At 36.8% G+C, this 15,535-nt stretch overlaps 1 protein-coding gene across 16 annotated transcripts in view; it reads left to right on the forward strand.

Moving 5' to 3' along the window:
* The window catches only part of ERC1 (ELKS/RAB6-interacting/CAST family member 1), a 537,425-nt gene that overhangs the window by 87,180 nt on the left and 434,710 nt on the right, over nt 1-15,535 (forward strand). For all 16 annotated transcript variants that reach the window (XR_012003004.1, XR_012003002.1, XR_012003003.1 and 13 more), the window contains exon 3: nt 148-564. Coding sequence is in view for 10 of the 16 variants with exons in the window: in XM_025995462.2 (XP_025851247.1) it covers nt 148-564 (417 nt within the window). In the remaining 6 variants the exon portion in view is untranslated. The remainder of the gene's footprint in view (nt 1-147; nt 565-15,535) is intronic.

A 15,535-nucleotide genomic window follows, 5' to 3' on the forward strand; every position in this document is an offset into this window, starting at 1 on the left:
AAATGTAAAACAGAATAATGTGAATCCTAATTTATTCAGGGTTCTGAGAGCCGTGGTAGCTACTTTGTGGCTTCCCCAATCTGCTTCTTTTTTTTCTACTTGAGGAGGAAAGCTGATTTGGGTTTTTCTCTTTTGTCTTCGTTCTAGCACATGCAAATGACAATCCAGGCTCTTCAGGATGAATTGCGGATCCAGAGGGACTTGAACCAGCTCTTTCAGCAAGATAGTAGCAGTAGGACTGGTGAACCTTGTGTGACAGAGCTGACTGAGGAGAACTTTCAGAGACTACATGCTGAGCACGAGCGGCAGGCCAAAGAGCTGTTCCTCCTTCGAAAGACTTTGGAGGAAATGGAGCTGCGTATTGAGACTCAGAAGCAAACCCTAAATGCTCGGGATGAATCCATCAAGAAACTTCTGGAGATGTTGCAGAGCAAAGGGCTTTCTGCTAAGGCTACTGAAGAAGACCACGAGAGAACAAGACGACTGGCAGAGGCAGAGATGCACGTGCACCACCTAGAGAGCCTTTTGGAGCAGAAGGAAAAAGAGAACAGTATGTTGAGAGAGGTGAGTGACTGATTTTTTGGTTGTTAAGACTTACTGATTGCCTTTTTTTCCCACTGATTAGTCAGCATCTTGGCTTAGATAAATTTATATGTTCTACTGAGTTAGTGGAGAGAATTTCTTCTTTAGTATTTAAGTGCTTCACTGATTTCTATTCTGATTTGCTCTCTTGCACGAAATGGCATTGACTGGTATATATACTGGCTTACTAACTTTCTGGGTCTCCGCCAGCCCCCTATTTGGTTTCTGTATACTCACTTTGTTGCTAGAGGGGCACAGAATATTCGTTGTTACTCACTTCTTGATGTGTTCATAAAACCAGAATTTTATGAACAAAACCAGAATCAGAGTATCTATTACTTAATTTTAGAATATTTCTTTTTTTTTTTTTAAGATTTTATTTATTTATTTATAGAGACACAGAGAGAGTATGAGAGGCAGAGAAACAGGCAGAGGGAGAAGCAGGCTCCATGCAGAGAGCCCGACATGGGACTTGATCCAGGGTATCCAGGATCATGCCCCGGGCTGCAGGCGGCGCCAAACCTCTGTGCCACCGGGGCTGCCCAATTTTAGAATATTTCTACGAGAAAGTAAGTGGTTACCTCAGTTTAGGTGTGCTTGTATAGTCCTTGACAGTAGTAATGGATGTTTGCCCTGTGGTTTCCATGGAGACTTATTTTGCTATTAAAGATATATAGTAAAAATCATTTGCTGCCACGGAGGCACAGTGAGAAAGAATGATATAGAGACACACTGCATTTCCTTTTTATAGAGGAAACTCAGACTTTAGCTGACCACTGTGACTGTTGATAATTTTTCACTTTTTTAGATAATGATTGATTTCAAGAAATTAAAAATGAAAAATTCATCTTGTATTAAAAAGTTGACAGCTGTAATTCTCTATGTGTGATCAGAGACTTCAGCCATTTGGGTAAGGAAAAAAAAATCTCATAACGTGTTAGTACCAGACTAAATGAAATATGAGGAAAGAGATTAAAAAAATGGAATATTCCCAGAATAGCAAAATAGCAACTTAAAGAGGATATTTCTAATTTTGAAGTTCTATAACTTTTCCTTTTGTAAAAAATCTAAAATATTTCGGGGATCCCTAGGTGGCTCAGCGGTTTAGCACCTGCCTTCGGTCCAGGGTGTGATCCTGGAGTCCCGGGATCAGGTCCCACATCGGGCTCCCTGCATGGAGCCTGCTTCTCCCTCTGCCTGTGTCTCTGCTCTCTCTCAGTCTGTGTCTCTCATGAATAAATAAATAAAATATTTTTTTAAAAATCTGAAATATTTATTAACAGTGAGGACATTTTAGTTTTGATAAAGGGGAAATTCTGAATTTTTTAAAAACATGATTTTGTTACACAGTAAATTCACTGTAGGTTATTATAGTAAAATTAGAAAATAGATTAGTGAAAAATAAAAACCTCAGGTATCATTACCTAGTGATAACTATTGTGTATGTATATATACATATACACACATGCATATATATATACATATACATACAATGTATATAAATGTATGTTGTATGTATATGTTCATACTTATAATGCATAATATACACATGTGCAATATATATACTATATATGTATAAGTGATCATTTTTATTATGTATACATTCTATCTTTCTTTCTTTTCTTTAGAAAGAATACTAGGGGTGCCTGGGTGGCTCAGTAGGCTGACTATCTTTTTTTTTTTTTTAAGATTTTATTTATTTATTCATGAGAGATATACAGAAAGAGGCAGAGACACAGGCAGAGGGAGAAGCAGGCTCCCTGCATGGAGCCTGATGCAGGATTCGATCCAAGAGCCTTGGGATCACTCCCTGAGCCAAAGGCAGATGCTCAACCACTGAGCCACCCAGGTGTCCCAAGCATCTGACTCTTGTTTTTGTTTTTGTTTTTTAATTTTTATTTATTTATGATAGTCACACACACACACAGAGAGAGAGAGAGGCAGAGACACAGGCAGAGGGAGAAGCAGGCTCCATGCACCGGGAGCCTGACGTGGGATTCGATCCTGGGTCTCCCGGATCGCGCCCTGGGCCAAAGGCAGGCGCCAAACCACTGCACCACCCAGGGTTCCCTGACTCTTGTTTTTGGCTTAGGTCATGATCTCAGGATTGTGCGCTTGGTGGGGAGTCTGCTTGGGATTCTCTCTTTCTACCCCATCCCACCCTGCATGTGCTTGCTTGTGCTCTCTCTCTCTCTCTCTCAAATGAATAAGTAAATCTTAAAAAGATAGAATGCTATCTATTAGTATTGTCTGATATTACTTTCTGTGATGATGAAAATGTTTTGTATCTGTTCATTATGGTAGCCACTAGTCACATGTGCCTGTTGAGCCCTTGAAATGTGGCTACTGTGACCGAGGAGCTGAATTTTAAATTCTATTTAAATATAATTAATCAATTTTAAAGTATCTATATGCAGCTAGTGGCTACTATATTAGTGCATGTATGCATAATGCAATGTCACCCACTTTTCTTAATAATTTGTTTTGACCACCTTTCTTTTGTCAGGTACATGTAGAATTTTATAATTTCAGATGAATTTATAAAGTTCCATTATATTTATTTGAATACCTTTTAATGGTGAAAATTTAGACCATGTTATATTTTTAGTAATATAAAACTATGTCACTGAATGTCATTCATCTCTGTACATTAAATTTTGTGTTTAGGATAAATTCCTAGAAATGAATTTGCTTAAAGTGTGTGTACATTTTGAAACTGAATAATCTTAACTTCCAGAATGATTGGACCAGTTTATCTTCCCAGCAGCATAGAATGTGTTTACTTTACTTTATGGCCTGGCCATTGAACACTGTTAGAGAAATTGTAATAATCTTAGCATGCAATATGAAGTCTATGTCAGTATTGTGAATTTTGAATATTATGTTTATAGTGCTTCTGTTCTGAATATCTTGAGATATGCCCATTTATTTAAAATTTTATTATATTATTTATTTTATATAAAATTTTCTTTTCTTTTCTTTTCTTTAAAGATTTATTTATTTAGGGACATCTGGGTAGGTCAGTGTTGAGCATCTGCTTTTGGCTCAGGGCGTGATCCCAGGATACCAGGATTGAGTCCTGTATCAGGCTCCCCACAGGGAGCATGCCTCTCTCTCTGCCTATGTCTCTGCTCTTTCTCTATGTCTCTCATGAGTAAATAAATAAAATCTTAAAAAAAGATTATTTATTTGAGAGAGCACATGAGCAGGATGGGCAGAGGGAGAGGGAGTGAGAATCTGAAGCAGTCTCTGCACTGAGTACAAGCTTCATGTGGGGCCCGATCTTATGACCCTAAGATCATAATGTAAGCTGAAACCAAGAGTCAGAGGCTTCACTGACTGAGCCATCAGGCACCGTTATTTATTTAAAATTTTAAACTGAAGTAGAGTTGACATACAATGTCATGCTATTTTCAAGTGTACAATATTGATGATTTGATAGCTCTATATATAATGAGCTATGCTCACCAACAAGTGTAGCTACCATTTGTCAACGTACAATGCTATTACAATACTACTGACTATACTTCCTATGCTGTATCTTTTATCCTTGTGATTTATTCATTTCATAACTGGTAGCTTCTATCTTCCACTCCCTTTTACCCATTTTGCCCATCCCCCTGACCCATCTCCCCTCTTGCAACCATCAATTTGTTGTCTATATTTACAGGACTGTTTCTGCTTTTGCTTTTTCATTTATTTTGTTTTTTAGATTCCACAGATAAGTAAGATCATATGGCATTTGTCTCACTTTATCTCACTTAGCATAATACCCTCAAGGTCTAACCATGTTGTCATAAGTGGCGAGATCACATTCTTTTTTATTGTATTTAATTTTGAGTTTTGGAGTTAATAGGTGGTGAATAGTTAAGGATTGTAAAAAGCTACATTGGTATTCTGGCAGAGAACAATCAGATATGATGAATTTGAAAAACTAGTGGGAAAGAAAAATGAATTTAAGACCAATTTTCAAATAACAAGCTCTACAAATATTAAGTCCTGCTTATGTATGTAATGTAGAAAGAAATATAGGCCTTGTCAGTCATACCAACACACAGTTCCAGTTGCCATTAGTAACAGCATCATTTTATAGGAGAAACAGTCATGTGAGTTAAAATTATTTAAGAGCAAGTGGAAATGATTGCTTCAGAAACAAATGTTATTCTTTTTCTTAAAGATTTATTTACTTATTTTAGAGAAAGAGAGCATGAGTGGGGGAGGCAGAACGAGAAGTAGAGAGAGGGAAAGAAGCAGACTCCCTACTGAGCACGAGGCCCTAAGCAGGGCTTGATCTCACAACCCTGAGATTATGACCTGAGCAAAATCAAGAATCAGATACTTAACTGGCTGAGCCTCCCAGGTACCCCTGGAACCACATGTCAAAAAAAAAAAAGAAAAAGAAAAAGAAAAAAGAAAAATGTTTAGCATTCTTGTTTTCTTTTCTGTTTCACCTATTTACCTTCAAGACTTAGATCAAATTTCAGTTTTTCTGTAAAGTTTTACTTGTGCAGCTCTATACATATATGTAGATGAACCAAACATAATGTATTTATATTTACATGTATGCTTCTTCCTCATTCACTTAATCTTTTACATCAAAGATAAATTTTTAAAAAGATTTTATTTTTATTTTTTGGGAGGAGAGTGTGTGAGTTTGGGGGGTTGAGGATAGGTGAAGTGGCAGAGAGAACTTTAAGCATGGAGCCTGATGTGGGGCTTAATCTCAGGGCCTTGAGATCATGACCTGAGCCAAAATCCAGTCAGACACTTAACTGACTGAACCATTCAGGCATCCCCCTGGTGTGACCACTAGGTACTAAAACCTGATGAAGGTTTCAAAACAAATTAAATCCTAAAGCTAGTTTTGCTTATGAGTTCAGTTATATGTATTATAAATAAAATATTAGCAGATAGAGTCAGCATTATGATAAAATGATAAGACTCCAATCCAAAGGAGTTTATTCCTGGAATACCAGAATGCCTCAATATATCATACACAGTTATAATTTGTATTAGGTAAAAGGAATAGTGAACCTTGTGGTATTTGATGGCTGTTTCAAGGGTATTAGATAAAATGTGGCAGACAAAAAAAAATGTTGCTGACATTTTCATTTTCTTTGAAAATAAAATGAACTAAAAATAATTGAATGTTACTTTTATGATAAGATTTAAATAAATAATAACATAATAAAGATATCTTATAAACATATTTCAAACTAACAGCCAGCATCAAGCTTACTGTGACATACTGGACATACTTCATACCCATTGAAGTTAGAGATCAAAGATGACTGTGTTCATTAGTGTTTAACATTATTTTGGAAGTATTAGGTCATGAAATTAGATAAGGAAATGGAATACATAATATCAGTAATGGTAATGGAGAGGCTGGGCTAAGTTTTCATTATAGTATAGATAGAAATATTAATATAAAGATGTCACTTTACCCTAAATCTGTAAATTTAACATAATCACAGTTGGGAATTATTTTGAAACATGTCCTAATGATACTGTTGTTTATTTGCAAGAAGAACAGTGTAGGAACACTTGCTTAAACAGATCATGATGCACATATTTTAAACCCGATGTTATTAAAATGTGTGTGGCACTGGCAAAGCAATAGATACCTAGATCAATGAAATAGAATGGAATCCAGAAGTAATGCAGTTTTCAGTATATGATGGATGTTTTGAAATAGCGGCCATCCATTTGGAAAATAGTTATTACGTCGTACATTCAAATTAAATTTTAGACGAAGTAGAAAAAAAAACTTAAAAAAAATAAAAATAAAAAAATAAAAAGAAGAAAATATAGGTCAAAAGCTTTTTCTTTTTTAAAGATTTTATTATTTACTCATGAGAGATGCAGAGGGAGAGGCTGAGACATAGGCAGAGAGAGAGAGAAGTGGGCTCCATGCAGGGAGCCCGATGTGGGACTTGATCCACGGACTCTGGGATCACACCCTGGGCTGAAGGTAGGTAGGTGCTCAACCACTGAGCCACCCAGGCATCCCTAAGTCAAAAGCTTTTAATATAATCTTGAGATAGGAAAGAATCTTTCATTGCCATAGTAAGAAATCTTAAAGAATTAAATTTGTGTATGTTAGAAAATACAGTTAACAAAAGTTAAAATGATAATTTGGGGTAAAGCTTGGCTAAACTAATACATAAAGATTGTTTCTAAAGATTGTTTCTAAAACAGTAAGAGGCCAGAGGCACTTGGTATCATGTTTCCTTTCTCATTATTCAACAAATATCTATTGAGCTTCTGACAGGTGTTTGATCTAGGGATAAGCATGGGGTATACATTTTTCATGTCAGCACACATGGACTCTGCCTTCTTAGAATTTAAAAATCTGGTGGGAGACAGTTAACTGATAATTATGAGATGAACTACATGATTGGGTGGAGTCTAATTATGTTTGGGGGAGGGCATTTCTGTAAATAGAATAAGCATTTTGAGGTGGTGCTCCATAAGGGAGACCTGAAGAAAGACAAGGAGAAACTCTTGCTGAGCATTTAGATAAAATCATTTCATGAAGAAGGGTTAACAGTTTCAGAAGGTCTGATAGGAAGGAATTTTGAGGGCACAACAAGATGGCTGGAAGGCAAAAGCAAATTGTATAAGGTGAAGGCTGGCATCAGATGACAGGTTGAAGAGGTAGCCAGGGCCAAGTACATTCCTTTGATTCATCAATGTTTACTGGGCACTAACCAGGTGCAGAGCAGTAGGGAAATAGTGAAGGAAACCTGCCCTCTAGGAGGCAAGCACTTGCCTTCATGATCCTTGCAAGTAAATGCATCTGTTATACTCAAAGTGCAAGAAGAATCCATTCCGGTGTTTAATCAGGGGAATATTAAGATCTAGTTTGCCTTTTATAGTTTACTCTGGTTGTGTTGAGAATGAGTGGGGGAGGGAGAGTCAAATGTGAATAGGATAGTCTAATACAAACTTAACAGCTCTCATCTAGGTTAGGTGAGTGGCGACTTGAAATGACCATTGCACATTATATCAAGAAAGTCAAAATGAATTGTGAGCTGGCAACACCAGGATGTCCATAGGTTTTGTTATTTATTGGACTTATTGTCCATCTTTTAAAAAAATCAGTATTTCTTCAATTCTAAGACTCACTGTTTTTCTTATTTAAATAATACGGAATTGAGTTACATCTTACCCTTGATGGCATCTCACAGTCTGTCAGTGAGGCAGTAGTTGTGCTGGATTTGTTTGTACTTTCACAGACAGTACCTGTTCCTTTTGTTACCACTTTAGTTGAGGGTATGAACATTGTTGGTATTTCTCATGTTAACTTTAATTGTTGGTCAACATGTCATCAGTAATATGCGGTGAATTGGCATTGAAACCAAGGTTACTGGCATGGAGAAAGTTATAAAAACAGTTCAAAATGATATATAATTAAACTGTAGTTAAATAAGTAGAAGAGAATTCACAGTCAGTATAAAATAAAAATTTTGAATGATAAAGCTTTGTGTCATGATTTATTTGGAGGTATTTTTTCCCTTTCTTTCCATTACATAAAACAGTGGTATCTACTACAATGGCATCTTAGATTTGATGAAATACTGTAACATTATAATGGCATTCATATCTGATAGCTTTTGTGATTAGATTTCCATTTTGTTTATGAAAATGGTTCTGTAGATAACAGATAATAATTCCCCCAAATAAAAGCCAAAGAAGAAAAAAATAAGTTTAAGCATCGTATTTTATTTGTACTGAAATTACATTTTTATGGGACTACTGATTGTTAGATTTTATATTATTTACTGTAATACTTTTCCTTTGGTTGATAGAAGCGTGAAGACATTTATTGGACAAATATTGAACCATAGTCAGGACTTGTCTTGGCCAGTTCTTGGGGCTTTAGCATACAGAGTTTTAACAAGCTTTATAGGCAATTCTGTTATACACCAAAATTTGAGACCCGAGTTTGGGTTCTCAGTCTATTGGCAGAACATACCAAGTTGGCTATGGAATTTTTTGCATCTGCATTCCATGTACATACCCAACAGGCCAAATAAATAATATATTTGATGCCTATATATGCTCTGAACTTTAAAAATGTAGATGTGGTAAATAAAGTATAAATTTGTTTTAAAACATATTCATGCTAGTTTTTGTCTCTGTAATATTTCAATCAACAAACCTTGTTAAGCATAACTGCTATGATGTTGGAGTTTACAGGAATCTTTGAAGTTGAAAGCACTAATATTTGACAAGGTTCTATGCTAGGAATTCTGAATCTAACTAGTATATCTGAGGAATACCTATTGTTATCATTGGCAGTTGTGTAAAGTGTAAGAGAAGATAGATAAAAGAGAGAAGAGAAAAAAGAGAAACAGCAGACAAAGCATAGGAAGAATTAAAAAAAAGAGGGGATCCGAAGTTTGTTTGTTGCCCTGAAAGTGATTTTGGAAAATATAGATAGTTACATACCTTTTTTCAGGTTATTCTTCCCTCTTTCTTTGTGTCATTTGTGCCCATTTCCATTTTGACAAGAAAATCACATTTTCTAGAGTAATGCCATTAGAGATGGTAAAGGGTTAAAGTATAATGGTGTCTGACAGACACAACAGCGAGGATTCTTTCTGCTTATTCTCCTCCTCATTTTTATTCCTGTCTCCTCTGTGTTTTGAGTACAGTAAACCCAGAACTTGTGGGGAGGATTGAATCTGTGAAGGAGTGTCACAATCTGGAGCTTCTACCCTTGAGCCAAGAGTGCTGGAGGCTAAAACCTAAAACTTGAAAAACAATTTTTTTCAGACATAAATACTACTATTCAGTCACAAATTCCCCTTTCTCTCTGTTGTGTAAGTAAAAGTTGACTGACTTTTTAAAAGAAATTACTAAAGAGAGAAAAATATGAAATTTCCTAACTTGTCTTCTAACTCTAGATTAGTCATTACTCTTTGGTAAAATAATGAGAAAATGAACGTATTTTCTGTTGGACAGTTTAACAAGATCCAGATAATTCTACCTGTACTCTTATTGTTTCTGAAAGAAAAATTTCAGGCCAAAGGAGTGAAGTAGAACAAACAAATAGAATATTCTAGTTGTTATTTTTATGTGAATAGTACATTCATTTCTATTTTCAGTCTCCTCTCTTTATTAATAGTGCAAGAATCAGAGACTTGATGTACTCAGTGGGAAAGGGAGCTTGTCATCTCACCAACTGCCAGGTGTGTTCATAATGAGTTTTAAGGTGCAGGCCTCTGAATGGAAATTTGTTACAAGTGATATGATTTACAGATGTCTTACCAGGAAAACTTTATGCCTGTGAATGGTTTAAAATGCATCCTAGTTCCTGCTTAGCAAAGGAGGATTTTTTTTGTTCAAATGGATTTGTTTTCTTTATGTTTTACTTACATGCTTGTTAGGATTCAAAATGAAATTATTATTGTTTAACCATAACACATCTGCAAATCTATCTTATTTGGAGTTAGGTAATGGGAAAGAAGTCAGATAAAATTACCTCACTACCTGAATTGTGAGGTATTTCAAAGAAATGCAGTTTTAATATTTTCAAGTTGATACAGAAATACCAAATGAGGGACACCTGGGTGGCTGGCTCAGTTGAGCATCTTCCTTTGGCTCAGGTCATGATCCTGAGGTCCTGAGATCGAGTCCCACATCGGGCTCCCCCGCAGGGAGCTGCTTCTCTCTCTGCCTGTGTCTCTGCCTCTCTGTCTCTGTGTCTCTCATGAATAAATAAAATCTTTAAAAAATTTTAAAAGAAAGAAATAGCAAATGAAAAATGTATAGGTTATAGAATTTTATTAATAGATGAAGATTATTTGCAATTAGAGGGATTCATTTTATTTTTGCTTATACTTTTTAAAGTTTTACACTCATTTTACTGAATAAATGTTATTAAATATCTGCTGTGTGCCCAATTGATCTCTTGCTTACAATATGGAGAATAGATTAAATGTGGACAAACTAGAGGCTCAGAAGAAAATGATGAGTTTGTTGTTTTAATATAAGTGAGAGATTATTATGGCCTGAACTAATGTGTTGAGATTTTCTTCTGGATTAGTGTGTTCTAGATTTTACTCTCTTAATGAAGTTTTGCCTTGTGAAATTGTGGATTAACTTGATCTTTAGAAGACCGGCTTGTAAATGCGATTAGGGTTGATGTAGATAGTCTTTCCTCTTTCAGGAATAAATTAGTTAACTTTTAAGACTTGGCTTGTCTGGTTCCTCTGATGTTCTCCTTATTTTGGCTATTTGGAACTAGAATTTTTCCCAGGTCCATGTGAATTCAGGTAGTTGCTCAACTCATAGCTCTCTGGTAGTTCTGTTGCTGGTGATTGTTCTTTGTCTGACATTGTGGAATCTTGCCCTGTGCGCACACACTTAGTGTTTGGCCAGAGACTCAAAGGGACCCCTGTCAGATTAGACACTGTTGCTTTTATGGCTGGCTTCCTTCTCTGTGATAGTCTGCTTTGCACGTTTCCACTGTCTCAGGAGTCTTATCCATTGATCTGTCTTCTGAGATTTGTAGGACTGCTGTTTTCTGTTTGGGCTTCCTCTCCTTGCATCATAGATGGGATAGCAAGTCTGAACCATCAGTGTTTTTTCCCCTTCTTTCAAGTACCATAGATCTATGTGCTTGTTTTCCAGTGTCTGAAAAGTTATTTCATGCATTTTACCTAATTTTAAAATAGTTTACAACAGGAGGGCCAGTTTTCTATCCATTATGGTCAGAACATGTTGCTTTGGTAGAGAGTGAGAAGTGAATGGGAAATTCCATGAAGGATTCAAAGCAGACTAAACTGTTATATGATTTGTTGATGCTTTATGAAGATTACCCTGGTGCTCTCTTGAGAATGGACAGAGGAAGTGGAAGGAAACTAGGGGCAGTTGTAGTAATCCAGGGTTAAACTGAACTGGAAATGGAATGAAGTGGAAGAATTCAAGACATATTTTGAAGCTAGAACAATAACTGCACGCAGTTTGAATCGGTTGTGGGAAATAAAGATCTGGGAAAAATGAGACATTGGTGTTTGGCTTGAGCCACTGGGAAGGTAGTGCCGTTTAATGAGATGGAGAAGACTCCTTTCTCATCACACTCATCAGATCAGGGGCTCTATTAAGGAAAAGAAAAATTAAGAGATTTGTTATGGACAGTATATAGGTTAAATTACCTGTTAGACATCTAAACAGAGATGTCAAATGGGCAGTTGGATAAATGAGTCTGAAATCAGAGCAGAGGGCCTAGGAATTCACTAGTATTTCAGTTGAATTTTAAGCAATGTTATGGAATAGAGAGTTTAGCAGGAAAAGAGAAGAGGGTTTAGGACTTGTCACCTGGTCATTATAGTATTTAGGGGTCTAATTTAGAAGGAAGAAACTGCAAAAGAAACAGAAGGAGCACTTGGAGAGAAAGAAGAAGAGAGTGTAGTCTCATAATAAGTCAAGAGAAAATGCGTGTATAGGAGGGAGTGACCCACTGCTTTGAAGGCCTCTGAGAGTTTTAGGAAGATGAGGACAGAAAGATGTCCACTAGATTTGGCACCCTGGAATTCACTGGTAATGTGGCTGAATTGCTTGAATGGAGAAGTAGAGAAAGAATTAAAATAAATTAAAGCAATAGTCTTCCAGTGTGTTACTAGGGAGGTTGATTTTGGGATCCTGTTGCTATAATCCAGACAGATGATGGTTCCAGAAATTCTTTGTTTTTTTTTAAAGATTATTTATTTATAATGAAATATGAATGACAGAGGGAGTGGGACAGAAATATAGGCAGAAGGAGAAGCAGGCTCCCTGCTCCCTGCAGGGACTCGATCCCAGGACCCCGTGATCATTACCTGAGCTGAGGGCAGACACTCAACTACTGAGCTATCCAGCTGTCCCAGTCCCAGAATTTCTAGGAGGGTTAGAAATGCTGGGTACAGAAGTTATATAGCCAAAAACAGTCTCAAATCCATCATGTTCCTTTATTGGTTTAGTGTAGACAGTGCTTTTCTTGGTACAGGGTACAAACACAGCACCAAGACATCACTGTTTGGCTGACATCACTGACACTGCTCACTACCCTTGGAACCTCTGCCATTCCTGAGACTGAGAGCTTGAGGTAACTGCTGCCTCTGCCACTCATTGTCAGACTTGTCTCTATTCAGGTCCCTGATTCTTCTGTTAAAAGGTTCTGAATCAAAGTGATATATGTGTCTGACTGGGGAGATTAGGTCTTGTGTTTGGATTTTAACTGCCAGAAAGGCTGAGGAAAAAGTATGTGACATCCTTAGTTTCTCTTGTGGAAGGAAGACTGTCTTAAAATGTGGAATCTGGGGATCCCTGGGTGGCGCAGCGGTTTAGCGCCTGCCTTTGGCCCAGGGCGCGATCCTGGAGACCCAGGATCGAATCCCATGTCGGGCTCCCGGTGCATGGAGCCTGCTTCTCCCTCTGCCTATGTCTCTGCCTCTCTCTCTCTCTCTGTGTGACTATGATAAATAAATAAAAATTAAAAAAAATAAAATATGGAATCCCCAAACATAGAAGGGAGATTAGATACCATGGCAAGAAAGAGTAATAGATGTCCACTACAAGGCTAGAGAAATAGATTTTGCAGGTTATTGATGGAAATGTAATATGTAATATAGTTGACTTTTGGATAATGACGGGGTTGGAAGCTGACCCCTGTTTAGTTGAAAATCTGTATAGAGTGTCTGACTCTTCCAGAACTTAACTACTGATAACCTACTGTTGACTGCAAGCCTTACTGATAACATAAATGGTTGATTTACATGTAGTTTGTATGTCATATGTATTATTTACCATATTCTTTAAGTGAGCTAGAGAAAAGCAAATGTTATTTAAAAATCATAAGAGAAAACGCATTTATAGTACCGTACTATATTTATTGAAAAAATAATACATGTAGGGGTGCCTGGGTGGCTCAGTCGGTTAAGTGTCTGCCTTCCAGCTTAGGTCATGGTCCTGAGGTCCTGGGATGGAGCCCCAGGTGGGCTCCCCACTCAGCCAGGAGTCTGCTTCTCCCTCTCCCTCCGCCCCTCCCCCTGCTCATGTTTTCTCTCTCTCTCTCTCTCTCTCTAATAAATAAAAATTATAAAATCTTAAAAAAAAAAAAGAATAATACTTGTATAAGTGGACCAGCACATTTCAAACCCATGTTGTTCAAGGGTCAACTGTAGTTGAATTTGTGGGATTTGGGAGAAGGGCTACCCTGTATTGTTGGTATTGTTGGTGTGCCTGTTGTTCAGCCAAACAAGAGCTTCCTGCTGATGGAGCAAGTGGGGCCTAAAACTCAACCAGTGTTTCATGCTGAGGTTGCTTCTACTCTACAGGGGTTGTGTTTTTTTTTCTAATTCCTAGTAAGTTTCTATGTGGGCTAGTGGAGTCCCTGGATTGGGGATATAGAACTGAGAAGAGTTCTAAGGATTGAATTTAGAAAATGTCTGTCTGTGGTTATGATAGGGGAAAGGACAGAGAACAAGTCTTTAGAGCTAGGATAATTCTTTAATGGAAGGCAGTTGAAAATTTTAAAGATGTTCCTCCCTTAACTGTCTCTCTCATTAAAAAAAAAATAGAAAAGAAAACTATTAAATGAGTTCAGAAAGGATGTGGACTGACAACAGCTATAAGATTTAGAAACAAGAAGACCTTTCTTTATTTGATATAGTAGAGAGAGTGGTCCAATAGAGAGGTGAAGATTAACACTAGCTGACAATTTATTCATTTTTTCAGTCTTTCCTTCATCCAACAAAAGAGGAATGGATATGGAGGAGAGATAATTTTTAATGATTACTTACATGTCTCACAGTGTTTAAGGAATACAAAGGACAGTTTTGCCCTGAAGGAGTTTACAGTCTGGTATATTAGAGAAGATTATTCCAAATATAATGTAGTAAGTGTTAGAGGAAGATTATCTAGAAGTAAGAGGAGGTGTATGTAACTCAGCACAGGGATAGAAAGGGGTTCATAGGTTCCCTTAAGTCTTGAAAGTTTGGTAGCCATTTGCTTTCATTCACTCATCATTCATGTATAGGTTAGAAGGTACATGCTATGAATAGGAAAAACAGAGTAAGGTAAAGGGGAAGGGACATGTGGATTCTTTTTTGTCAGTTTTAAGTTTTAAAATAAGATATGCTGTGCTACATTAAACATTAATTTTTTAATGAAAAATTTCAAACCTATAATTATCACTCAGATACACCAATTACCAAAATTTTGCCACACTTTGTTTCCGTGTCCTATTTTTGCCCTTTCCTTCTTTTTTACCAAAGATTTTATTTTTATTTTTATTTTTTTAAATATTTTTATTTCCAGAATGGCTGCAACAGCTGCCTTCCCACCAACAGAAGGTCCCATTTCTCTGCATCTTCACCAGCATCTGTTGTTTCCTGAGGTGTTGATCTTAGCTATTCTGACTAGTGTGAGTTGGTAACTCCTCATGGGTTTGAATTGTATTTCCCTGATCCCAAGTGATGTTGATTATCTTTTCATGTATTGCTGGGCATTTGTTTGTCTTCTTTGGAGAAATGTCTTTTCTTTTTTTTCTTTTTTTTTTAAGTTATTTTTTTTTTAAATAATAAATTTATTTTTTATTGGTGTTCAATTTGCCAACATACAGAATAACACCCAGTGCTCATCCCGTCAAGTGCCCCCCTCAGTGCCCGTCACCCATTCACCCCGACCGCCGGCCCTCCTCCCCTTCCATCATCACCCTCACCAAAGATTTTAAAACAAATTCCTGACATGATGTAACTTACCTCTCTGTAGACTTTGGTATGCACCGCCAAAACATTTGGACTTTTTTTTTTTTTTTTTGTATAACCACAATATGATTATCACAACTCATAAACCTAATAATCTAGAAGAGACATTTGAGTCAAGATTTGAATGAAGGAGAGAAAGTCCTCTCCATGAGCTGATTGATGAAAAAGAGTTTAGGTAATGGAAACATCTGGTG

Source organism: Vulpes vulpes, chromosome 8 (genome assembly GCF_048418805.1).
Source record: "Vulpes vulpes isolate BD-2025 chromosome 8, VulVul3, whole genome shotgun sequence".
Lineage (NCBI taxonomy): Eukaryota > Metazoa > Chordata > Mammalia > Carnivora > Canidae > Vulpes > Vulpes vulpes.